The sequence below is a fragment of the Electrona antarctica genome (assembly GCF_951216825.1).
Source record: "Electrona antarctica genome assembly, chromosome: 22".
NCBI classification, from domain to species: domain Eukaryota; kingdom Metazoa; phylum Chordata; class Actinopteri; order Myctophiformes; family Myctophidae; genus Electrona; species Electrona antarctica.
Window position 1 is genome coordinate 11,846,844 of NC_136805.1, and position 27,603 is coordinate 11,874,446.

Below are 27,603 nucleotides of genomic sequence, written 5' to 3' on the forward strand. Positions count from 1 at the left end.
GCAGCACCTTTCGTACACCAAGGAAACTCAAAGTGCTTTACAGAATAACTACAATCAGAGTGCCAACAGTACACTTTAAAAAGAGATAGAAAATACAATTAAAATAGATCAAAGGAAAATCGAATAATAAAGATAAAGGAGCATACGTATAACAAATACTCCCACCTTTAATGCATTTTTTAAATAACACAGCTCATTTAAATCCCAGGCAATCTATGGAATGTTATTCCAGGTTTGTGGTGCATGGTAGTGAAATGCAATCTTTCGAAAGTAGCAGATATACAAGCTCACAATGCATCACATCTTGACCCATTGCGAACTTGTGGATCAGCTATTTTCAAGTGGGTAATGTATGTTTTGTAATAATAATCTAAATCTATCAAGTAACTATCTAAAGTTCTCAAATAATTGTATTGGAGTAAAAGTACAATATTTGCCTCCGAGATGTAGTGGAGTAGAAGTAAAAGTAATTGGACATACTCAAGTAATGTACAAATACCTCAAAATTGTACTTAAGTACAGTACTTGAGTAAACATACTTAGTTACTTTACACCAATGGTTTTGAGAAGTGTTCGATGTTGATAGGAGAGGGACTTGGATGGAATGGAATGGGTTAATCTTGCTCATGTACAGTAGGTTAGTCGAAAAATCGATGGCATGCAAAAATGGCAAAAAATGGGTTGCACCGTCTATTTTTATAAGAGCTGGAGACCTCAGCTGTTACTGAATAAATACTATGAATATTATGTAGAGCTTAAATGTTAAATTTTTTGGTTTTGTATACAAAGAATTAATAGGTATTAATTTACCTTCATGTTACCGAAATTATTATAACTGTCATCATTGTGTACATTTGACCCTTTTCGTTGATAACACAATCAATCAATGAATCTACTCCCTGGTGTAAATGATGACAGTTTCCTCCAGGTTTTACTGAACGCTTTGGATGCTCGACAGCATGCATAATTAATCAGGTTTCCCACTGTCTATCAGACAGAAGTCATCTAGCTACAGTACATGCCAAAGTAGCCCAAATCGAAATGCCTCCAAAGCCGTGATGCTGGGTGCTGAAGTTCCGACACTGTATATATTAATGGAAAAGCATTTTATATTGGAATGCAGTGGCCTGCAATCAATGTGCTAGGGAAGGATAGACACCCCTGCTTTGTTTGATTTTGATTGTTTGATACAATAATGCTCATGGCGTTTTAAATCATTGCTGAACTTTTCCTGGCTATGTTGACTTCTCTGCATATTTCTCTTCTGTCTTCTAACCCTGCACAGGAGAATATAATTATGTATGAGCATACTTAGCAAACCAGATGAGCAGCGGGGATAAACCTACAATACGTTTCACTCTATGAATGTACACAGACTATAGACATGGTGGCATACGAACTGTGTGCATGGCTTCATGAATACACATTATTTGAAGCAAAAAACCTGAACTATTCTGGGTCAGAAGTTAGAGAAGAGACAGTGTTTGAGTGTGCGTTTTCTCTCATTATTCAGCTCCGGCAACTCACTAAAGTTTTAGTTAACGGATGAGTGAGTGTTGGTTTATTTCACTGTTCTGTCAACAAAAGAAAACATCCGCCAACACACAACAACGTATAAATTAGCCATCAGTCATAGGGCGCTTGCCGTGCATATTTGTGATATTTTAGACAATACCGACAGCACAGCAGTGTTGTTTACAGTTCAATTCACCCTGTACTCTGGGCCTTCCAAAATGATACATCACACAGTGTCTGGGTTGAACGGATGCTATTCCAGTCTACTGAAATAATACCCCTATCTAAATGCTCATCTAAACAATCCTTCACCCAGTTTGATGAGGAGAAAGTTGTGTTATTACTTGACGAGATGCTACAATAGCTTCTGTAACAAGACAATATCCTTATCCTTACACACAACGTCCCAGGTGGGTCTATTGTATATCGTTGCTGAAGCGGTCGTTGGGCAGAAACTGTTTCATCAGAAATGGGAGAAAAAAATTCCTGTGTTCCAATGCCATAAAAATGTGCCGGTAGTTAATTAATACAAGCGCCTGTTAATACTTTTCATTGGTTCAACATTTATAAGACAGAAACATTTAACCACTTTGACTTTCAAATATCAAATATCACAAAAATAGCAAGAACTACAAGCACATGCCGTGTTCGTGTCTGTCTGAGACTCAGACATGATTTGCAAGAAGGAAAAAAAACTGTAGAGACTATTTATTTAGCATTTATCCATTAAAACATAATGTATTTGTATTTGTCTCCTTGCTTTTTGTTTAAATGTTATCAACTATGTTTTTCAAATTGATTTGGAAAATATCTGGCAATTGGTCAAAACGGACTCTGTAAAAGTAAATTTAGTAGGACATATCGTGGCCTCTGTATCGAGATACGTATCTATTGTGAGGTTGTAGGCAATACCCAGCCCTATTGGAGATACAGCGTTACTGACCAACAGCAACGATACACTGTACGTATATCCATCATTCTGAGATGGCCTGGAACAATGTGTTAGAGATCTAATCATCAGGACTTCCCTTAGCGGCACATGAGCTGCAAAACAGAGCCTTCTTTGATCACAGCAAAACATCTTCCCTGTCAGCCTAAATTCAGTGTTTATAAATAATGATGTTGTACTGTTGGACATGATAGAGTTGTGATGATGATGGACATTCTGGCAATGTAAATGTGGAAGATGACATTGTATGCTTGCTTGTGTTGTTAGATTAAACATCCACGCCATATTATACAGTTAGATTTAGATTAAACATCCACGCCATATTATACAGTTAGATTAAACATCCACACCATATTATACAGTTAGATTAAAACATCCACGCCATATTATACAGTTAGATTAAAACATCCACGCCATATTATACAGTTAGATTTTGAACCGATTTCATTGCTTTGGCCGTTGCGACATAATAGCAGAATAAAACAAATTTTGTCTACGATTGAAAGTGATGTCTACTCTAAATCACAGACAGTCACTTAAAGGACCACTTCACCACTTTTCAACCTATCTTCATATAATAGGTCCTCACTAATAATCATGATAAAATGGCACGATTTGTTTCTACTCAGTCTGTGTCCCATAGGAGGGCTGTGGGCAGTTTAGAAACCGTCTTCCAGTGACATCATCATTAGGCAGATTATTTTTGAAACAAGATTTTTTTCCATTTTCGCATTGCAACTTTTCAGGACTAGAAAGCCTGCAGTTTTTATTAGCTTGCATTCCCCATCGATGATGTCACTGGAAGACGGTTTCTGAACTTCCCACAGCCCTCCTATGAGACACTAGACACTAATTTTTTCATGATTATTAGTGAGGACCTATTATATGAAGATAGGTTGAAAAGTGGTGAAGTGGTCCTTTAATGAATGCAATTTAACATAACCATTTCTTATTGAATTAGAACATTTTATGAAGAAAATGTGCTTCAGCTTGAAAGGCTAAGAAGTCAAAAGTATAAGAGAGCTCAGACTCTGTAATGTGATGGAAGTGGTAGCATCACAGGCCTATTTATACAGGCAATTTCTAAGTGACTGGCAAATTTATTTGAGAAGAAGGTTCAGAATGAATACTATGATGATGATTGTACTTTGCCCCTAATGCAATTCCAATGGAGCCATTTCAAAAGGTCAGGATAAATCTCTTGTGGTGTGGCCACACGCCGTGTTGTTTTGATTCAGAGTTCTTCACTTCATGGTTCCCTGGATGCCAAAGATATGATTTCAAAATGCTACTGGTTGGGTTTATAAAAATGGTTTGGGGCAAAATACATTTCAGATTTTTACATCATGAGCCATCCAGACCTCTTAGGTCATCTGGGACAGTCTGCTTTCAAAACAAAACATGGAGAAGCAGCATTCCGTTTTTTATGCAACACAATGTCTACAACATGCTCCCAAAAAACTGCACGGTTGAAAAATAACTCACGGTTCTGTCAAATATTTAGTTTGCCTTTAATTGAGATTTTAAAAAAGAATCTTTTTGCATCTGAACTGTAATTTAAATCTTGATTTTCCGTTTTATTTGTACTTCTTTGTTGTTGATTTTACTTTACAAATGTCCTTTTACAGTGCATTTCCTTTGCTTAAAGCAGCACTACGTAAATTAGATTTTATGAGTAAAAAGTAATTTTGTCCAATCTGTATATGGTAGAGTATAATACAATATAACCTTTACAATTGGGGAAGTTGTATTTTGGCTCCCTGCTCTTCTATTTAGACATGTCAAAGGTCATGTCTCACCTAGCCTGGAACTCACCTGCTTTTTATGGCATAGGCAGCTCCCGGCAGGATCCGCCGGGAGAAACTATACGCAGCTGCGCGACATGAGACTAATTACTTAGAGCGACAGAGAGAGAGAGAGTGTGTGTGTGTACATGTGTGCGTGTGGGTGTCAATTTAACAAAGGTGCAGACGATCAGAAATCAGCAGAGAGTGAGTGATGTTTGCGCTACTATATGCCGAATTGAAGTGGACTCGGACCGAGACTTTTTTTTTCTCCCTGAAAAAAAAAACGTCTGGGTTTCCGAGGCTATGTCTCACCTAGACACAGTATCTGTCATGAATTTTGGACAAGATTAAATGTATCCCCTGAGCAAGCGGGCAGGCTCGATTAGCTCAATGGTAAAACGGTCAGGATTGCGCAGGAAACCGGGGTAGTAAAGTTACATAAGGCTGCTTTAAAGGACCACTTCACCACTTTTCAACCCATCTTCGGTCCTCATGATAAAATGCCACAACTGTTTTCTACTCGGTCTGTATTTCATGTGGGCAGTTCAGAAACCTGTCCACCAGTGACATTATCGATGGGGAATCCAATCTAATAGAAACGGCAGGCTTCCTATTGCTGAAAATATCGTTCTCACGATAATACAAATCTAAATATAAAAATAATAATAATCTTAATAATCTAAATCTGCCTAATGATGATATCCCTGGTGGACGGGTTTCCTCCTATGAGACACAGACTGAGTAGGGAAAAAAAAGTGATATTTTACCGTGAACATTAGTGAGGACCAATTATATGAAGATAGGTTGAAAAGTGGTGAAGTGGTCCTTCAATGTTTTACGTAAGTGCTGCTATACAAATAAAGTTGCCTTGTGTCTACAATGACTCCTGTCTCCTCTCTCTCCAGTATTTAAGAGCATTGTGTCTCTCACCCAGTATGAAGAGCATCTCGACGGCGATGTCGCTCACGATGGTGGAGCGTGCGGACGTCTCGGAGTCGTCGTACGGCGTGAAGCACACGTTGTAGGGCACGGTGACGGCCACGTAGAACGTGGCGAGGAGGATGAGCCAGTCCCACAGCGCCTTGGACACGCTGTAGTGGAGCAGGATGAAGCGCGACTTCTGCACCGTGGCCACCTTGTACTCCGGCAGCGCCTTCTCGAACATGCCCTGGAGACGGAGTAAAGTCAACTAGAGCAGTGGTTTTCAACCCTTTTCATGTCAAGGCCCATTATTTATTAGGCATTTGAGCCATAAACCACCATTTAAAGGAGCATTCAGTGTTTTGGGTGATTTGGAAAACCACCCAGTCCGCCCCGGTAACAAAATGTGCACATGCACGCTCTACAGTGGGGGGAAGTGCAACAGGCCAACATCATGTGCACCAAGGCCCGCCCCCACTCGATCATGATTGGAGGAAGGAACCTCTCATCCTGATTGGATGAAGGTTTTGCCACCCGCCACCAAAACTGAAACTAGGGTTTTTTGACCCCAGGGGCTCACTGGGGACAGGGAGGAACTCCTTATATGGTCAGCACACTCTATAGTAGGGAGGATTATCCAGAAAAAAAGAAAAAATAAGTGATATTTGAATTAAGTCAAATCACTGAATATACCTTTAATGAGGCTAAATTGATTTGAGGATATCAGTTTAGCCTCAATATTTTGTTGTCATTGGATATGATTTTGTCCACATTTCCATTCTGTATTGATGTGGTACCATAGGAGAAATAACAGACAAACGTTGGTTAAAATACCAATTCTTCTACTTTCTCCAATTGTGTAGACTTCTTTTAAGTAATTAATGCAGATGTTTAACGATAATTGAACTCTTGAGTGTACACTCTCAAGTAGTTAAAGATCTATAAGGGTCCATTTGGTTACCAGCTTTCCATCATTTAGCTGGGGACCACCTGGAACCCACTCAAGGACCACTGGTTGAAAACCACTGAATTATAGCATTAATTTCAAAATGATCGTCGTCACACACAGAACCCTCCATTGTGACCGGCTGCTCCAACCTTACGTTCCCAGAAGGTCTCTGAGATCCTCATCCCAAGCCCTGTTGGTTATTCCTATACACAAAACGAAATCGATGGAGCCTTTACTAGTTTCACCCCCAGCCCCAGGCTATGGAATGACCTCCCCTTCCACCTGAAATCTGTGGCCTCTGTGGAGACCCACCTTTTCAGGCAGGCCTTTGTAACGTAGTCCTGTATTGATTTCTTCTTTTTCACCATTGCCGATTGTTCTGTTTTCTGTCTCCTTGCTTTGTTTTGTTATGTTTTGCTTTTATTGTCTGTGAAAGGTATAAATAAAATATACAGAGAGCACACAGGGTGGACACGTTCTAAACTAAAGTCAGCGAATATCGAATGCTTTCATGTCAAGGACCGCCATGTTATTCGAGATAGTTTTAAAAACAGCAGATATACAAATTCACAACGCGTCTCATCGCGACGTGACGTGAGCTTGTATTTGACAATAGCTAATTTATTATAGTGTTAAAGTGGTTAAACTGATTGATGCTACAGTATATTACAGGGGTATTCAACTGACGTCCCGTGCGTGCGTGCGTGCGTGCGTGCGTGCGTGCGTGCGTGCGAGACAGAGAGACAGAGAGAGAGAGAAACAGGAAGTATAAGTATAAAAGGTTGGGCAGTACTCTTCTAAACGATCATTGAAAGAGACAAGATGCACATAAAATAATCACACCCGTGTGAACTGAGTGGTGTAAGGTCTTATATAGCCTGATCAGCTCTGATCTGACGTCATGTCTGACGTAATGAAATCACACCCGGGTGAACTGGGTGACCGTAGCAACCATGCTCATTTTTTGGTACAGACAGACAGACAGACAGACACGTAAACTAACAAAGCCAGTCGTAGGAGTGGTTTACACCACTCAAAAAAGATTGTAACAAAAATGTTTTAAAGAATAAATAAAATTCACACCCGTGTGAAGTGAGGGGCGCTCTTATCGTCGTACATCATCATATATCATCTCATTCCGGCCAATCACAATTTGCGTCCTCACCTCCGTCATCAATGTTTGTGTTTACACAAACACACCCTCAAAATACAACACTAGGGCGACCCTGATGGGCGAATGGTTAGGGCTCGTCACATAAGCACTGATGCCTGTGTTTTTTCGTAAATGAATGCCCTAATTGATCACACTACAGCGTCATTAATGCCCTAATTGATCACACTACAGTGTCATTAATGCCCTAATTGATCACACTACAGCGTCATTAATGCCCTAATTGATCACACTACAGCGTCATTAATGCCCTAATTGATCATACTACAGCGTCATTAATGCCCTAATTGATCACACTACAGCGTCATTAATGCCCTAATTGATCACACTACAGCGTCATTAATGCCCTAATTGATCACACTACAGCGTCATTAATGCCCTAATTGATCACACTACAGCGTCATTAATGCCCTAATTGATCACACTACAGCGTCATTAATGCCCTAATTGATCACACTACAGCGTCATTAATGCCCTAATTGATCACACTACAGCGTCATTAATGCCCTAATTGATCACACTACAGCGTCATTAATGCCCTAATTGATCACACTACAGCGTCATTAATGCCCTAATTGATCACACTACAGCGTCATTAATGCCCTAATTGATCACACTACAGCGTCATTAATGCCCTAATTGATCACACTACAGCGTCATTAATGCCCTAATTGATCACACTACAGCGTCATTAATGCCCTAATTGATCACACTACAGCGTCATTAATGCCCTAATTGATCACACTACAGCGTCATTAATGCCCTAATTGATCACACTACAGCGTCATTAATGCCCTAATTGATCACACTACAGCGTCATTAATGCCCTAATTGATCACACTACAGCGTCATTAATGCCCTAATTGATCATACTACAGCGTCATTAATGCCCTAATTGATCACACTACAGCGTCATTAATGCCCTAATTGATCACACTACAGCGTCATTAATGCCCTAATTGATCACACTACAGCGTCATTAATGCCCTAATTGATCACACTACAGCGTCACACGCATTCGAAAGCATCAAAGGTAGCAGATCTGCAAGCTTGAAAGACGGCGTGAAGCGACATGTTCTGAGTTCGTAGCTCTCCTTGAATCCTGGAAAGTAACAGTTTTGGACATAATTATGTGGCTAGCCGACAGAGACGTTAGATTGGACACAAGAAAAGCGGAATAAATGAATAAGTTGACGATGCTAAATGAGCTGTCAAAATAAATAATAATACTGTAGGGTTCAATGATGCTGTGCCAAGAGTTCATCCAGAAATAGATGCCAAAAATGTCAACACCTCATGTGAAGGCACACGGATGCTGAGGGTCCAATAAAATACCCATATTAGCCTAGGAAAAACAAAAACAAAGGGAGAAAAACCCACAGCACTGTTGTCTCTTATCAGGGCGAAACAGACTGCCTACAAACAAATAAACTTGATAAATAATCACATAAAATCACTGAAGGGGAAAGCTCATTAGCAACGTCTAGGTTAAAAAATAGACCATTTTCGCAGCCATTTTGATATGAAATACGTAGTAGGGAAAACACATTACATTCAGGTCAGACAGAGTCAGGGTGTAGCTATTGTGCATGTTGGCTCACTGGAAAGGCTCTCCTACGCTAAATGGAACCTTGAATTGTATCAATGGTAACACCTGTGTGACTCTATCCTTCTATTTCATGTCAACATGAAACATGAGTTCTCTGCTGATGCACCGGAGTGTCATTACAAGGACATTAGAGAGACTGGCACATTGTCCAAATACCACCTCCACCACATTTTAAAATGTAAAATTCCGGTAACCCTTTCTTTTACAGTACAGTAATAACCATGAAATTACATGGTAATTACATGGTTATTACAAGGTAGTAAGGAGTAATTACTAGGTAATTACATGGTAACTACAGGGTAATAAACACAACAATTACTAGGTAATTATCAAGTATTTTCTTGACTACTACCCGGTAATTACCATGTAATTATGAGTATTTACCAGGTAATTACATGGTAATGTAACCAGTAATTACTATGAAAACTAATCAGTAATTACTAGGTAATTATCAAGTATTTTCTTGACTACTACCCAGTAATTACCATGTAATTATGAGTATTTACCAGGTAATTACAGGTATTTACATGGTAATTACATGGTCATGTAACCAGTAATTACTATGAAAACTAATCAGTAATTACTAGGTAATTATCAAGTACTTTCTTGACTACTACCCAGTGATTATTAGTATTTACCAGGTAATTACATGGTCATGTAACCAGTAATTACTCAGAATATACAAAGTTTTCCCCAGTAAGTACTAGGTAATCCTTATGTATTTTCCTGCCAACTACCAGGAAATTATAACCTATATACTAGGTAGTTACCAGTTAATTACACTGTAAATACTGGATAATGGCCATGTAGTTACCTGGTATTTACTATACAATTCACTGACGACTACCAGGTATTTACCCATGAATTATTGAGCCATGTGTTATCAATCAATTGGTGCAGTTGACCGTGAGGCTGTTAATGACGGTATTTACATTGTAATTACCAGATATTAACCTGATAACTACCATGTATTACCCAGTCCATTACATGTTAACTACAGGGAAATATACCCAGTAAGTACTAGGTAATTATCATGTATTTTCTTAACTACTACCCGGGAATTACCATGTAATTATGAGTATTTATTATTGATTCATGCCTTATCAATCAACTGGTGCAGTGGCCGTGCGGGTGTTAATGACTATTTACATTGTAATTACCAGATATTAACCTGATAACTACCATGTTTTACCTGGTAATTACTCAGCATTTACCCAGTAACTAGAAAATATTTAACCGGTAATTACCTGCTATTTACCCAGTAAGTGTGATTTGTATTTACCTAGTATATACTAAGTAATTAAAGTGGAACTGTGACTGTAAAAGAAAGCGTGGTTTGTTTCCATATTACTACCTGGTACTTTCAGTATTTACACAGTAATTACGGTAGAACTGGACTGTAAAAGAAAGCGTGGTTTGTTGCCATGATATTACTTGGTAATTACTCAGTATTTATCCAGTAACTAGACAACTATTTACCTGGTATTTACCCAGTAATTAAGGTGGAACTGAACTGTAAAAGAAAGTGTGGTTTGTTTCCATGATATTACCCTGTACCTTCCCTGTAATAACCATATTTCAGTTTGTAATCAACGAGTAGCCCATGAACTCAAGAATGACACAATGATGACAGTTTAAGGGTTTTTATATAGAGATGGTTGCACAGCCACAGACATACATGGATGGATGATTGTATGAATGGTATCTGAAATGATTAACACACTTATCACTGTAAAGTTCAAATACATTAGCTGAGGCTAACTTAGCTTGTTAGAGCCCTGTTAGGCTACCATAGATGGCTGCCAATGTTAACCTAGCAACATGATTTAGCATAGCAAATACAGGCAAAAACTAACTTTTTAGAGAACACATAGATGAATGAATTGTTGCAACATTAATTAATATTGCACTGTATAAACAAACAATGAGCATACTTCCTGAAGAACGCATTCTGTGATCCTGTTTGTCTGTCTGTGTAGCTGCATGTAGAGTTGCAGCTGGACTGGGGTCCTCTTGCACTGACTACACTGCCCAAACAGAAGCCTGAACTAAAGTAGAAAAATGGGTCCTCAATATGAATAGAGTGTGCATGAAGTAGCCTTCACTAAATGCTATGGGGAATTGTGTACACATTACTTTTACAATTCATGGTTTAAACCAGTGGTTTTCAACCCTTTTCAAATCAAGGTCCATTATTTATTTTGCATTTGAGCCACGGCACAGGCCACCATTTGATGAGATTTAATTATTAAATTCTTCTACATTCTCTAACTTGTGTAGACTTCTTGTAAATTAATTAATGCAGATGTTTAACAATTATTTAACTATTCATAAAAATATGACCTGTAAGGGTCCACTTGGTTTAATTGTATGCTCTCAAAAGTTAAAGAACTATAAGGGTCCATTTGGTTACCAAAGTTGAAAACCACTGGTTTAACTTGTAGAAAATAATTGATCGCCATGGCAACCCCAGCCTGGACCTGATTAGGTGAATTCCCAACACCTGCCAAGTAATATCATGGCAACAAACCACGCTTTCTTTTACAGTCCAGTTCTACCGTAATTACTGTGTAAATACTGAAAGTACCAGGTAGTAATATGGAAACAAACCACGCTTTCTTTTACAGTCACAGTTCCACTTTAATTACTTAGTATATACTAGGTAAATACAAATCACACTTACTGGGTAAATAGCAGGTAATTACCGGTTAAATATTTTCTAGTTACTGGGTAAATGCTGAGTAATTACCAGGTAAAACATGGTAGTTATCAGGTTAATATCTGGTAATTACAATGTAAATAGTCATTAACACCCGCACGGCCACTGCACCAGTTGATTGATAAGGCATGAATCAATAATAAATACTCATAATTACATGGTAATTCACGGGTAGTAGTTAAGAAAATACATGATAATTACCTAGTACTTACTGGGTATATTTCCCTGTAGTTAACATGTAATGGACTGGGTAATACATGGTAGTTATCAGGTTAATATCTGGTAATTACAATGTAAATACCGTCATTAACAGCCTCACGGTCAACTGCACCAATTGATTGATAACACATGGCTCAATAATTCAAGGGTAAATACCTGGTAGTCGTCAGTGAATTGTAAAGTAAATACTAGGTAACTACATGGCCATTATCCAGTATTTACAGTGTAATTAACTGGTAACTACCTAGTATATAGGTTATAATTTCCTGGTAGTTGGCAGGAAAATACATAAGGATTACCTAGTACTTACTGGGGAAAACTTTGTATTTTCTGAGTAATTACTGGTTACATGACCATGTAATTACCTGGCAAATACTAATAATCACTGGGTAGTAGTCAAGAAAATACTTGATAATTACCTAGTAATTACTGATTAGTTTTCATAGTAATTACTGGTTACATTACCATGTAATTACCTGGTAAATACTCATAATTACATGGTAATTACCGGGTAGTAGTCAAGAACATACTTGATAATTACCTAGTAATTGTTGTGTTTATTACCCTGTAGTTACCATGTAATTACCTAGTAAATACCCAGTAATTACTCCTTACTACCTTGTAATAACCATGTAATTACCATGTAATTTCATGGTTATTACTGTACTGTAAAAGAAAGGGTTACCAAAATTCCTTGTTACGAATCTTTGGATTAAGGCAATCCAATATGCGGAGAACGTGCCATTCCGGCTGGTTCGGGGACTCTGGCAGTGGCACATATACTGTAATGAGCCCGCAGGTCTCCACAAACGGATCCGTGCATATAATAGGCTTAGCCAAGTTAACGAGACAGAAGATGAAGCCATTGCCTTTGACAGTGGAAGAGAGAGGACAAAGAAAAGACAGTGCTAAACGAGCAGATCCGTTGGTGAGAACAATGAGCCGGGGCAAGCCGAGATACCAGAGAAGCCCGCTAATGAAGTATTAAATTGAATTTACCTTGTATGTGTCTGTAGGAGCAGCCATGAGCTGTTACACACTGCTCATGCAAACTTCTAAATGAGACCTCGCGGAGCGATAAGATAGATGTTTGCTCAAGGAAATAATTGAGGGAACAATTCAACTCCAAGAAGAGCAGAAATACTGGGAGAATAATAACATGTGTTACACACGCCATACAATTGTGTTCATTTAAAAAATGTAAAATGTGAAAATCGGTGGAATGAAAACCGGCAAACATTCCTGTGAAGAAGCACTGCAAAAATAGAAAGAAAGAAAAGTGGGAAACAACCGCCAGAAAGAATCAATATCTGAATAAGTAGCATCAGCAAAGATACAGAAATGACTCCCTAGGAGAAAACAAATCTATAATAAACAGCCCTTCTAAAAAAAAGAAAATCAATGAATAAAACAATTATTTTCACTATAATTGATATAAAGGTGCAAGTGGCTCGTAATTTGTCGAGATTGACCCTTGGAGCCTCTGGACAGGTGCTGTGGTGTGAAACATTGGTCTTAAAATTGCCCCATTGCCTTACTCCCAGGAAGGACAGAGAGAGAAATGACTTAGCATGAGGAGGGAGATCAAGGGTGGCCTGACCAGCGGAGAATTCCCAGTCAGCTATAGCTAGTCTGTCTGTAGGACGGTAGGTTGTGGGCGGTGGGTATTATCATTATTTGGGGTCTTTGGCTGACTGGCCCACAGTGGAGGAAGATTGCACACTGCGGCTTCTTTGAACAACAAAAAGCAAACCTGCTTTACTAAAATGTAGCCTGTTTCATAAGAGGGAAAAAAACAATGTCCGGGAATTGGTATATGAGACATTGGGGAAAAGTTGACCATGACTGCGAGAGACAAGGGAGAATAGCTCACCAAACTACTCAAGTTGGAGTAGTTTAGGACCTGTATATAAAAAACGGTAAAAACAGGAGAATAAATAGAGTTGTCTGGCTATAAAATGGATTTATTCAGCTCAGAGTTACAGCTACAGTGTCGTTACTGTGCTCCACAGCCGAGATGCTCAATAACCTGCCACTATACTTGTCATTGAGTGTGAACTGGCTCAGGACTAAGACAAAGAAGATAAGGTGTGTGTGTGTGTGTGTGTGTGTGTGTGTGTGCGCCTATAACACCTTATCTGTGTAAGGTCTGTGGGTTTAAATGTCTGCTTATGAGTTACAGAGAGCACATTCAGTACAGTACAGCAGAGATTAAAATAGGGTGCATTTTGCATCCCAAAACGCAGTTTATAGTTTAAGGGACACAATAAAACAACGACCTCTGCATCCACGGGATGCACTACTGTACTACTGGATAAAATACCCAAAATAATCACATTTGTATGTTGGTCGTATGTTAAGTCTGCTTAATGTTGAGTGAGAAAACAATGTTGCACATTGAGCTAATCATGTGGGGACCCCTCAAAATCATTTGGGGAACCCCCTGGAGGTCCCGACCCACAGGTTGAGAACCACTGGTCTGGTCATTGAAGCCACTACATTTGGGTTTCGGCTACTTTGTATCTACTTGATTTGATAGGCAAGTTGTTGCAACAATATCAGACTATTATCCGTGTGAGACAAGAGTGTGCACAATTACACATTAGAGTGTGTGTCAACCCTGTGTCAACCCTGTTAACTAATGAAATGAAATGCGATGAGCAGACAGGATAACGTTAGATGAGCAATTTGTGGGCAAGACATTATGCCAGTACCAGGCCAGCCCTGGAACACCTTCCTTTAGAGCATTACTGTGCATAGCATATGGGTGGAGAACACAGGCAGATGCAGAAGCCACGTTATAGACCATTGCTTCTTTAGCAGTTTCTCAGATGGAGTACTGTGAGGAACTCATATGGGAAATACAAATATTTCTTTTGTCTGACATTATGAACACATTTTCCCCTGTTGATAAAATAAGTAAAATCTGGAAACTATATCGGTTTTTGTTATAAGCCATATATTTGAATACAACCAATCAGTCACCGACCAATACAAAGAAAGAAAGAAATGACAGCTACAGTAGCTCTCTGACCTGGCCTGAAGTAATTTTGAATATGAAAGCAAGGACAAAGGGTGTGAATGTGTGCATGACTGGGAGAATTTAATGCACCGTGTAAAGCGCTTTGGATAAAACTATTGCCACACAAATGCACCATTCACCATTTAGTTTTTACCTCGTTCAGTCTATCAGGCTTCTGGGGTTTAGGCAGAGCTACTCTGCTCCATTAGCAATTACAACAGTTCCAATGCTGTGCTACACAGCGACCAGAAAGAAGCCTGTAAGTGGACTAACAGGTGTTTAGTCTCGCGTAGCCAGACACCTATTCCACAATCTCCAAATGCTATATGGAGTCTGGAACTACAGCTCCCGAAATCCGAGTAAGGAAGTTGGAATTTCCGTCAAATATATTTTAAAATATCTTTACATTTATTTATTTTATTTCCATTTCTGCTATAAGGTATATGCTTAAGAGGATTTATAATTATATTAGAAAGAAATTGCACGACTGAAAAGACGAAACAGAATTAAGTGGGGAGGAGGCTCCACTTCCACTTTATTGCACTTTAACACTAATAGTTACTTGGGGAAAAAAATACAGCTTTGACAGAAATGTAGGGATACTAAGCCAAATGTATACGTACCCAAAGCTAACCCAAAGCTAACAAAATCTGTTTAACCCATTTTGGGGCGGGAACTCCTTTTGGTGTTTCAAGCATTCTGTTATACTTTAGCTATTGAAAAATAGCAGATCTACAAGCTCATGCGCTATGAACTTGTAGGTCTGCTATTTTTGAAAAATCGTAAAAATGCGGCACAAATCTTTGAATAGGTATATATTATTTCAGAGCGAACTTTTTTTTTATTTCGACGTCAGGTCTAAATCTGTTTAAATAGTCAGGCAGAAGCGTTATGGGATAAATCATAATGCAGGAAGGAACATCCTGTCCGTGCGTTGTTATGGGTTCGATAAATAAAAGGTTTGGCAGCACCAACACACAGTAAAGTCTGTGAAATCCTCAGTGTTAATTAACCCATTTCAAATCTACAAATGTAACCAACCGAATTAATTTGGTTCACTACTCAGTTGAACCTAACATAGAGGATTTCACAGTGCTGGAAAATGACGAGGAAGGGCTTGCCGAGTTCTCTCAGCAGCTGCGGATCGTTGTAATGATGCTCCGTCCGTCAGTCAACAGTCAGCAGAAGCCGGACTGTTTTTCTTTTTATTAATTTGTCTTACATCACCAGCAAGGTCAGGTCCTCAAACCTGACCTCTGTGGCCCCGAAGGCAAGTCAGCCGAGCGTGGCCTCGTGATTACAACTGGAACCACCGCCCTGAGCTGCTGGGAGCCGTCACTAGGATGTCGTACGGCTACAGCTGATCTCTGCGCGTCATTAACTCTACGCTACGTGTCCCAGCATGCTTTGCGCTCCGCCACAGCTTGGGCGAGAGAAGAGACTACTGTACACATGGCTCAAAACATGACTCGAAAAGCGGCAACACGTGATCCCCGAGGCGCAGAAAGAGCCAGTGTTGCTACCCCCACGACAACTATAGCGCAGATCCTCAACCCCATGGGCGACTGTGGCTCAAGAGGTAGAGCAGGTCGTCCAATGATCCATGGGTCGGCGGTTCGAATCCCGGCTCCTCCTGGCTACATGTCGAAGTGTCCTTGGGCAAGACACTGAACCCCAAATTGCTCCCGATGTGCTGGTTGGTACCTTGCATGGCTTCCGCCGCAATCGGTGTATGAATGTGTGTGTGAATGGGTGAATGTAATGCACAATCTATGTAAAGCGCCTTGGATAAAGGCGCTATATAAATGCACCATTTACCATTTACCATTTTACCATTAAGACCTGAGGACGATTCTACACTTGTCTTTTGAATCAGTAGTTCTCAAACTTTTTCGTTTCAATTCAAAACAATTCTACATTAATTTTGTCAAATATTTTCAAGATTTTTCGAAAATGATCAGAATATAGCAGATGTACAACTGAGCTTGTACATCTCTTATTTTTTTAATGGATTCGTATTTACAGCCAACGCAAAAACCTAGAATGACACAGATGCTTTCCCGGTATGGGTTAAAGTATCCCAAACTGATTTCAGATAAACTAAAATACTAATTAACTTGTTTTTTCAGTAGTCCTGATCAAATGGAAATTGACGTTGCTTGCATCGTTTCTAAAAATGATGACTTGGCATACCGAACAGATTGTGGGTTTATTGCATTCAAACAGAAATATCCAATTCACTGTGAAATTGTGACTCTTATTTCTGTTGCAAAGGACTATTGAATGTTGAGATCAAAACATTCTACAATGCCTTTCCAAAAAAGATGTGAGAATGGCATCACTGCTTTCGTTTGTCCTTCTTGGAGTTTTATTTACAGCCACAAGCCAAAAAGAAAATATGCTGATGCATTTGTAATTTAAGTCTTCCTCACAGCATGTAGGCTACAACAGATGGGCTCTTCCCTTTAAAGGCACACCATCAGCAAAAAGAACAGCTAGTGTAGGTAGGTCATCTCACACCGAAATAAGGACATAGGGACATTGTAAAGGTTTGCCAGACACCACTCCACCACCACCGTTGAGTCTATAGTGGTTCGAATAAAAGCATCAGGCTTTGCCGAGTGTCAATACGAATACAATTGTTCGTGTTTGGGGGAGGGAAGCTGGGCAGAGAGGCTGATCTTTGACAGGAGGAGTAGGACGGGGCGCATACGTCCTCCCGATGGTGGCTCCTCTGGCAGGTGAGCCAATAGGGTACAATAGCAGCGGCAATGCATAAATGCGTGCGGAGGCAGTAATTGTCACAATGATGAAATGGGGAGAAAAAAAGGGGTAAAATAATATGTGGCTACTCCACATAAAAAAATAACTCTACGCCTCTACTTTTACCTACACCGCAATAACACCGCAATTGTTTTGCGACGCAAAACAATTGCAAATGCATTGCAACATATTACACGACTGTGTGTACTAGGCCTACATTTAAGCTGGCACAAACGCGGTTCTATAAGAGTGACGGCGATAAAGACAGAGCGGGAGATACAGAGAAAGAGAGAACAAGAGAGGGGGGAGAGACTAAAAAGATACAGAGGATCAATAAACCATTTGTACCGCGTGAAAAAAATAGGCAGCAGGGGCAATTGAGCAGACTATGGGGAAAGATTGAGGGAGGAATGGATATGTAAAGAGTGAGAGAAGGAAAGAGGAGGGGAGACTGGGAGAGAGCATGGGGTGGCATCTACAGGATAAAACTGACAGGAGAATGGGGAGAGAGAGAGAAACAGAGAGAGAGTGAATGACAGTGAGAACATCTGATAAGACAGAGGAGAGAGAGAGAGACGCACAGACAGACAGACAGACAGACGGAGCAAAGGGGTTCAAGTTAAATAGAGGGGTGCATTGTGCATGGAGGAATGGATGGGGTTGAGAGAAAAGAAAGCGAGACCATCCATCCTATCAATGTACATAGAAAAAGTTAGTGAGCGTTGCAACGGAAATATCGAACAAAAAACTGTCCTGACATTGAGCGTTGGCCAAGCATTGCGTTGCGACGTAGCCTGAACCAATCAAATAACCAATAAATATAGTGTGTAGATCTCAACCAAAAAAGTGTTTGGGGACGAGAAACCTGGCGTAAATGGAGAGGTAATATAGGAGAGGTGGACGACGTCGCTGCACGGCGCGTTGTCGCCCGCGGTACGTCAGGACAGTATCATTGAAAACATGTAGTATTCTAATGAGATTTCATCGTTTGCTCACTCGCATCGCTGGCAGTGCGGATGGGCAAATACAATGGATTGAAATGATCCGAGTGTGTGTGTGTGCGCATGCACGTGCGTGTGTGTGCATACGTGTGTGTGCATATGTGTGTGCACGTGTCATTCATTCTTTTCAGCTCCATGGAGAAAAGTAATGGAAAAAACGAAGGCTTGGCACAATTTCATGTATTAGAGAATTATATGAATACCATCAATTTGAGAAAGATGTGAAATGCACTTGTCTCTGTGTGTGTGTGTGTGTGTGTGTGTGTGTGTGCGTGTGCGTGCGTGTGCGTGCGCGCTGTGTGTGTGTGGGTGTGTCTGTCGGGAGAGATGTTCCAACCTGACTTCAACTGGGGTCTCTAACAGAGAGTTAAGCTAACATTGTCTGGCTGAGTTTGGGAGTGGGGGTTATAGCAACCAACCTGGAAGGCGCCTGCATACAGTGTGTTTAAGTGAATGTGATTGTGCATGTCCTTGTGTCGTGTGAACATAACTGTGTGTGCGTGTGCGTGTGCGTATGCGTGTGTGTGTGTGTGTGTGTGCGTGCGTTCGTGTGTAGCAGGGTAGAGATGCAACCCCGTCTAAGAGGTGAAGACAGAGTTCTAGTTCATAGTAAACAGTGTATTATCCTCCATATCTCATGCACACACCAGACTGCTGCTGCACAGTAGCTAACAATACCAAGGCATTACATCATCAATACGTGAACCTGTGCCCAGCGACGCAGTGGAGGAGTTAAGTGCTGGTGCTTTGGAATGGGGGGTCAGATCAACATATGCGCCTGGGTGACAGCAGACTGCTGGGCAAGCGCTGGTGCTTTGGCAAGGGGTGTCAGATCAACATATGGAATGAATTCTGTACTGGCCATATATGGAGCGTGTCTTGAGTGTACAGGGTTTGATGAGGTCAGATCAACATATGGAATGTCAGAACAGGTCAGCTCCATATATGGAGATCTAAGGGTGGCAGCGGTGGCAGTGTCTTGAGTGTACAGGTTTTGATGAGGGCCCAGGTAGGACCGGACCTTAATTTTCGAGCCTGTTTTCGCCAGGCTGCACTAACTAGAAATGCACTCTGATGAGCTGCCAACTTGCACTTCGCACACAAGTTGGCCATGAATGGCCGATCAGCGACGCCACCATAAATACACAATCCCTGATTGACTGAGGGTGTCACCAAATATTCACAATCCCTGATTGGCCGAGGGCAAGGGTGTCACCGACATAAGCAGCCGGAAACAGTACTTGCGCCGCTCTTCTCACGCAAGTAATAACTTTGGGGGCCCGTCTAGAGTTTGAATGGACAGGTATCAGTCAAAAGGGAGACATTGACGAGGAAGGACGGGTGGGGAGGGATCAACATATGGAATGTCAGAACATGTCAGCTCCATATATGGAGATCTAAGGGTTTGAGTTTTGAGGTCAGTAGAGTTGCTGGCCGGCTCCATATATGGAGATCTAGGTGATGATCCAGTCTTCTCCATGTATGGCTATCCAGGGTTTGATGAGGTTAGTGTTGTGATCTTCATATATGGAGACGGAAATATATGGAGCGTGCCACAAGGCATGATGGACTGACAGCCATATATGGTGGTGTGACGTGTCACGAGGTGTGATGTCACGAGGCGTAATGGACTGACAGGTTTTGCAGGTTTTCATAGTAATCTGCGACCTATGCGACCTATGATCGCAATAACTGTTCTAGACTCTGGCTAGTTGAAAAGTCAAGAAAACAACCAGATTTTGTTTTCGCTCTGCCATGACGCACAGGATATACATACATACGCACGCACGCATGCACGCACGCACACACACACACACACACAGGCACACGCGCACACTGTTGCCCTCATGTAGCAGCACACCTCTCACTCGCAGTGCTGCACTCATCTTTCCTCACTTGACTCGTCTCGCACTTTAAAATAACTGTCACATTGTTATAGTTTGCGGGGTGTGTGTTAGCTTGCTAAAGCTGGCGAGTGCACGGGAGTGCACGGAGCCTCAGTGTATGGCTCTGAGTGACAAAGGAGAGGTGTTCTGGACATAAGTCAAATGAGAGCGCTTCCTTTTTCCATCATCTCTCCCTAGTGTGATTTTTTTTTGGCTTCACTTCCGTATAAGGGCACAGCCAGAGGTAAATCTAATTAACAAGGCAAGACAAAGGGATTCCAGCAAGCGCATATGTGACCAGGTCTAGCAAAATGGTCCTCATCTCGCGTATAATGAAAAGGCAGAAAATCTAAAATAAACTAGATTTTTTTTTTTTTTGTGTGATTTTCGTTTTTTTTCATATTAACACAGTTTGAATGTTGAAGAAGGTTTTCATTCTAACAGATTATTGATTTGGGCAAATGAAATGTATACATTTATAAGTCAAAGTAGGCTAGCCAGCTCTAGGTGTTGAAATGTTGTGAACATTCAAAGGGGATTTTCTCAGCTTTGGGTAAAACGGCACAATCATTTTAAAATGGTCATATCTCCTTCAAATATTTTCCAATTTCATTGAATGATACATCATATGAAAGCTTACATTCTGTACTTTAATAATCTGTAAAAAACTGAAAAATTACTCTGGTCGAGATGAGGGCCTATTTGCCAGACCGGGTCACATATGCAAGCGATGCTGCAGCTCAGTGACACCGCCTGAAGTCAAGAGCGGTAAGGGAATCACAAGACACAGTCCAATGATCTGAGAGTATCAAACAGCACTGGCTCCGAGTCCTCAGGAGAAATAAACAGCAACACTCACCGGAAAGCTGTTCATTCCAATGTTATTCTACAGAGGCTAGACTCCCTCTGGCTCTGATCCACTGTCAAAGACAATGCTATCAGCCCCGAGAGAATTTCTCACTATCTGTATTTTTGTCACTGAGCTTAAAGCAGTATTACGTAACAAAATGTTATTCTGTACAATCTATATGGTAGAGAATGTTAATACAATATATCTTATACCATTGGGGTTTGGCCTCAATGCTCTTCTATTGAGACATTTTGATCATGACCTTTGACCTTTGATTTCTAGTAGAACATAATAATAAAGTCTGCAACACTGGGGAGAACATTTGAATTCTCCCCCGAGCAAACAGGCTCTATTAGCTCAGTGGTTAAGGTTTCAGCAGAAGTTTGAGCAGGAGACCCAGGTTTAAATCCGGGGTAGGACATTTAATATATACTTACTGTACATACTGTACATTACTCTATAAAGACAGCTTTAGGACTGTTCTTTTTTTATTTCGTTTTTATACATTATTTCTCAATATTAAATATATTATTTTTGATTTTCTCTTCATTCAACATGAAATCTGGCTGTGTGAGAAATGTATAATGGAACAATAGAAAAAAATGTGTTTTGGAGCAAATGTGCTTTTTAGACAAAAGAAGTATCATTTGAAAATGTCTTTGCTTCAGTGAGTAATTAAAGTAATGAAAGAAAATGATCTATGGGCTGTTAATGTTGTCTTTAACAGGTAGTCCAGTAGATTAATGATATTTTTAATATCGATTACATTTTTGTAGGGGGAAAAACAGTGCTATTGGATGACTTCGGTTCAAGAGTTATTGACTAAAACCTTAAAAGCACCGCCATGAGGCGAATTGAAAATGTAGGGGGGAGGTTCTTCCTTGGCCTACTGTGAGTGCATGCAAAGTTTCACAGCAATCGAGTGCTGTATTCACGACTTATGTCATTTTGTGCAAAGCGGCGCACGTCTGCAAACCTTGAAAGCCAACCGTTGTGAATCGAAATAGAATAATAAATCTGACAGATACACATGGCTACAGAGATAATGTGTGCAGAGTGAGGTTTATCGTCGACAAAAAGTGTAGGAGTAGCAAGACATGTAATTTGAAATGTTTTGTAGGCTAGAATCCATCAGCAGGACCTAAAGAAGCCTCATGCTAAATGTGGTGCTTTTATCCACTCCGTAACGGATTTATTTCTAAGACACCTGATTAACGGCATTTATGCAACTGCAACTAATGCACACTGGACAGGATCTAGACTCCCTCATGGCAATTCAGCGGATGCACGTTGTCTAATCGTGGACAAAGGTTACGTGTGCGTGTGCGTGTGTGTGCGCGTGTGTGTGTGTGTGTGTGTGGGGGGGGGGGTGTCTTTGTGTTAAGGTCCATGGACAGTCCACGATGATCAAGTGTTTCGTTTGTTTGTTTTACTTTATTTTGTCTGACAGAGACAGTGTACACATTTGAACTGACTTGAGCAATAGAAATCTGACGCAGTGTACCAGATGTACTGTAGCTATTGAGCTCATTTTCATCTGCAGTCCCTGGGCAGGTGTACAGCAATGGAACAGAACAATCGCGCTGTATACAAAACACTCAAAACACATACAAAATAATGCATTATGATGAAATTACACTACGTTACAATACTAAACCGTAGAGGTGGTTGTCCTCTCAGGTCAACGTGTGAGGAACATCCTGTTATGGTGAAAGGCAGAATAGAAATTCACGAGTTCAGCTTCAGCGTTGTTTATGTTGGCAAGTTTAAGTTGCCTTAAAGGTATATTCAGTGATTTCGCTTCATTCAAATATCACTTATTTATTTATTTTATTTGGATAATCCTCCCTACTATAGAGTGTGCTGACCATATAAGGAGTTCCTCCCTGTCCCCAGTGAGCCCCTGGGGTCAAAAAACCCTAGTTTCAGTTTTGGTGGCGGGTGGCAAAGCCTTCATCCAATCAGGATGAGAGGGGCCTTCCTCCAATCATGTGTGGGGGCGGGCCTTGGTGCACATGCTGTTGCACTTCCCCCCACTGTAGAGTGTGTGCATGTGCACATTTTGTTACCGGGGCGGACTGGGTGGTTTTCCAAATCACCCAAATCACTGAATGCTCCTTTAAGCCATGCTTTGATTTGAGATTGAAATGCTTGCAGGTCACTATATATATATATTTTTTTATGTCTGAAGAAGATTCTGTAGTATAATAGATACCCAATAGTTGTCTATTTTTTTCACAAAAGTATTAAGCATTCCCCTTAAATTCGTCAGATGTCATTGGATATTAACTGTCTATTTTGAATGTTAAAGCCATGGTTATTCATGTTCCATTCTGGTGTTGCCACAAAGCTCAAGCAACGTGTTTCTCATCTTGTCACTGACAATGGCGTTCTTCTCTTTAACAGGGACCAGTTGGCATCAAAGGAGAAAAGGGAGATGTATGTGTATGTATTATGTTTATTAGAATCGTATAATCATGCACTATTATAATGTGGCATAAAGACAAACTGGTCTCATTAAAATGTCTCTTCTGCTCAGGGAGACTTTGCATCCCAGAACATGATGCGCTCCATCGCCAGACAAGTTTGTGAACAGCTCGTGAACAGTAAGTAGAATGTATCTTTAGTCTAAAGCAGTGGTTCTCTAACCATTTTCCATGTCAAGGATGGCAAGTGAGTTTAATATTTAATATGTAAATTTGGCCGCCGACCCACATCTGAACATATTTTGTGCCAGGGACCCCCATGCAAGATTTGTGGGCTCGTCCACTGATGCCACTTTGAGAACCAATGGCCCTAAAGGACATTTTGCACCACCTGTAAATCTAGTTTTTTGTTTTGTTTTCAAACCTTACTTGAGTACTTGAGTTCAGGCATTTGGAATTCCACAGAAGCCAGCATGTCTTCTATGGAAGCATGGAAGCTACAAGCTCCAAACGCATCACAGATGCATTGGGAGCTTGACCATTTCTTTTAAAGATTAGAGCATTTTAAGTGGTCAAACTAGCAACAACATGTTTTGAAGCATTTGCCATAAATGTCATAAAAGCAAAGGTTAAAGAGTCTGTTTGTGATTTCTTCATCTGGTTGGCAGTACAGTATGTGCTGCCAACAGCAGTGTGTGTGTGTGTGTGTGTGTGTGTGTGTGTGTGTGTGTGTGTGTGTGTGTGTGTGTGTGTGTGTGTGTGTGTGTGTGTGTGTTATTTAAAGTGGTTCTCAAACATTTTAAAGGACCGACAAATTCCGTATTCATATATGTACCCCCATTTGAAAACGTTTTGTAGCAGGGGAGAAGATTTTTGTTGTTGCAGAATTCTACAATTGCTTATTATTGTGTAGGTGAGGGGATAACAGTGATGAAAATAAAGCACAGGATCTGAATAGGGGGCTCGCTGAGGAAGGCCTATCAGAGGTAAATAAAGCACAGGATCTGAATAGGGGGCTCGCTGAGGAAGGCCTATCAGAGGTAAATAAAGCACAGGATCTGAATAGGGGGCTCGCTGAGGAAGGCCTATCAGAGGTAAATAAAGCACAGGATCTGAATAGGGGGCTCGCTGAGGAAGGCCTATCAGAGGTAAACAAACCATATGAAAAGGACGTCCATTGTGTGCTGGCTGCTTCTTCATTCCTATGTCTCTTTTCCCTTTTTACCTCTATGATGAATTCCTGTTCTGTTCTTTGACTATATAGAAGTGTCTATTTGTATGTCTCTAAATGTTTTGATGAATTGAACATGGTGGACCCTCTTGTAAACAAGTGTAATGCTTAATTGGGTCGTCCACTCACAGTTAACAGTCTTTGTATTGAGTTTGTGCTTGAAATGTACTGTAATTCTGCAAACTGTTAATAAATCAATCAATCAATTACTGAGCCTTGCACCTAAAAGTCCATTTATCCAATCTGGAGTGCTGCATTTTCCCCCCCTTTTTCTGCTTTTTCAGATATTTTCTCTTGGCTCTACAAATACAAACAGTTGCACTGGCTGTCACACAAACTCTATTTCCCCGCCTGCAGCTTCCTCATATCCTGACGGCTCAAGGTAATCACGCACGAGACAGTGTAGCGCCCTAGGATCACAAGAACCTCTAAATAATAGTGTTAAAACATTTTTGAGTGGTGCAAACCACTCCAACAACCAGCTTTGTCTGTATCTATGTTTGTGTACCTGTGTCCGTGCACAGGTGAGCATGGTTACCATGGTCACTGACATTACGTCAGACCACAGCTGTATCAGGCTATATAAGACCTTGCACCACTCAGTTCACACGGGTGTGATTTTTTATATAATATGTACAGTAAAACTATAGGATACCAGGTAAACAAAGAACCCAGAGTCTTTTTAAATAGCGTGTTATCAAAATTACATTCTTCAGTCAGTCAGAAAAAACAAGGCTAATTAAACATGAGATCAAATGACCAAGATATGTCTGAAAGGTAGATAGTGTATATCGTGGTCAGTCGCTAGCATCAAGAGCACCTGTGGTGACACAACCTCGAGTTAGTAGGCAGCCAGGCCTGGCGGAGATCTGTTCTTTTCCAGTTGATGCTGCATCCAGAACAGAATGTTCCTTACTGTGAGCATCTCTGTATGGAAACAGTGTGTAAATGTGTGGATGTGGGTGTCAGGGACCATATGTTGTTTCCCGTTTGAAGACAGAAGTAAATTGTCTAAATATACATGTGTGAGAGTTAGGTGTGTACTGTGTATGTGTATGTGTCAAGAGTGTAGAATAGGTGAGTAGTGTGAGGATGTGTATGTGATCTCTTGGAATACATATGGTGTGTGTGTGTGTGTGTGTATGTGTACAGTAAGTGTGTACTAGTCTATGTAATATACATACAGTATATAATGTGTGCTTGCATGTTGTAGTTTGTACATGTGTGCGTGTGTGTGTGCATCCAGAACGTGTGTGTGTGTGTGTGTGTGCGTGTGTGCATCCAGAACGTGTGTGTGTGTGTGTGTGTGTGTGTGTGTGTGTGTGTGTGTGTGTGTGTGTGCGTGTGTGCATCCAGAACGTGTGTGTGTGTGTGTGTGTGTGTGTGTGTGTGTGTGTGTGTGTGTGTGTGTGTGTGTGTGTGCGTATCCAGAACACGTGTGTGTGTGTGTGTGTGTGTGTGTGTGTGTGTGTGTGTGTGTGTGTGTCAGTGTGTGTGTGTATGCGTGTGTTGTTTGCACATGTACGGTGCCAGTGAACAATGTCATCTGTGAGTAGGTGGGATGGGAAGGATGGCACCAGGAGGCTGGCAGACGAGGGGGAGGTGCAGTGTCCTGATGCCCGAGGGCAGGGGCTGGGCTTCTAGCCAGCAAGGAGCATCCCAGCCAACCACAGCCGGGCATGCACGCACTGTACGGTACAGTCTGTACCACTGCGTATAGCTGGCTGAGATGCCAGCTGTAAAATGTTGCCATTAAGACCTGAGGCCGATTCTACAAATGCCTTCTAAATAAGTAGTTCTCACACTTTCTAGATTTGTCAAAAATGTTAAAAAAATATCAGATGTAATGAAATGAAATGAAATGATTACTATATTTACCCAGGGTATCTGGGCTAAGCTCAAGAACTTGTTTCCAGCCAGGCCCTGCTCATAGAACATTTCATCGTAGTGGTTCAATGCCTTGTTCAAGGGCACTTCAGCGGTGGTAATTTTAACGTGCCGGACCGCTGATTTGAACTGGCGACCTTCCGGTATCAAGACCGATCCGCAATCCGTTCGGCCAACGCTGCCACATGTCATGTACTGATGACCAAGTGGTGAAGGGGCGTACCACTGAGGCTTTGATGCCTGACAGCTTGTCTCAGGTTCGATTCCCGAGCCCGGTGGTAGATTTCCTGCGTGTCACTCACCGACTCTCTCCCCTCTTTCCTGTCTCTCTGTTTGAATGTTTGATTGAATAAAGGCAGAAAATACCCATAAAAACTACTTTATTACAAGATAATTATTACATCTTCCTTATACTGTAGATCATTATTTACCTTCTAGGTGTAGGCCCGTTATGCTGTTACATTACGTTATGTTATCAGATCCTATGTTAATTACGTAGAATTCTGTGTGTCTCTGGTTTATTTCCTGTTCAGTACGCTCTTTCAGTACTGTGTGTGTGTGTGTGTGTGTGTGTGTGTGTGTGTGTGTGTGTGTGTGTGTGTGTGTGTGTGTGTGTGTGTGTGTGTGTGTGTGTGTACGCACATACACGTGCACAGGGGGCAGAGGCAGTGCTGAAACATCACACGGACCGAGTTGAG

General features: G+C 40.9%; 1 protein-coding gene across 1 annotated transcript in view; it reads right to left on the reverse strand.

Annotated features, from left to right (window-relative positions):
• The window catches only part of LOC306915731 (voltage-gated delayed rectifier potassium channel KCNH4-like), a 111,051-nt gene that overhangs the window by 37,925 nt on the left and 45,523 nt on the right, over positions 1 to 27,603 (reverse strand). Inside the window, exon 9 of the mRNA XM_079493304.1 lies at positions 5,182 to 5,419. Within this exon, the coding sequence (XP_079349430.1) occupies positions 5,182 to 5,419 (238 nt within the window). The remainder of the gene's footprint in view (positions 1 to 5,181; positions 5,420 to 27,603) is intronic.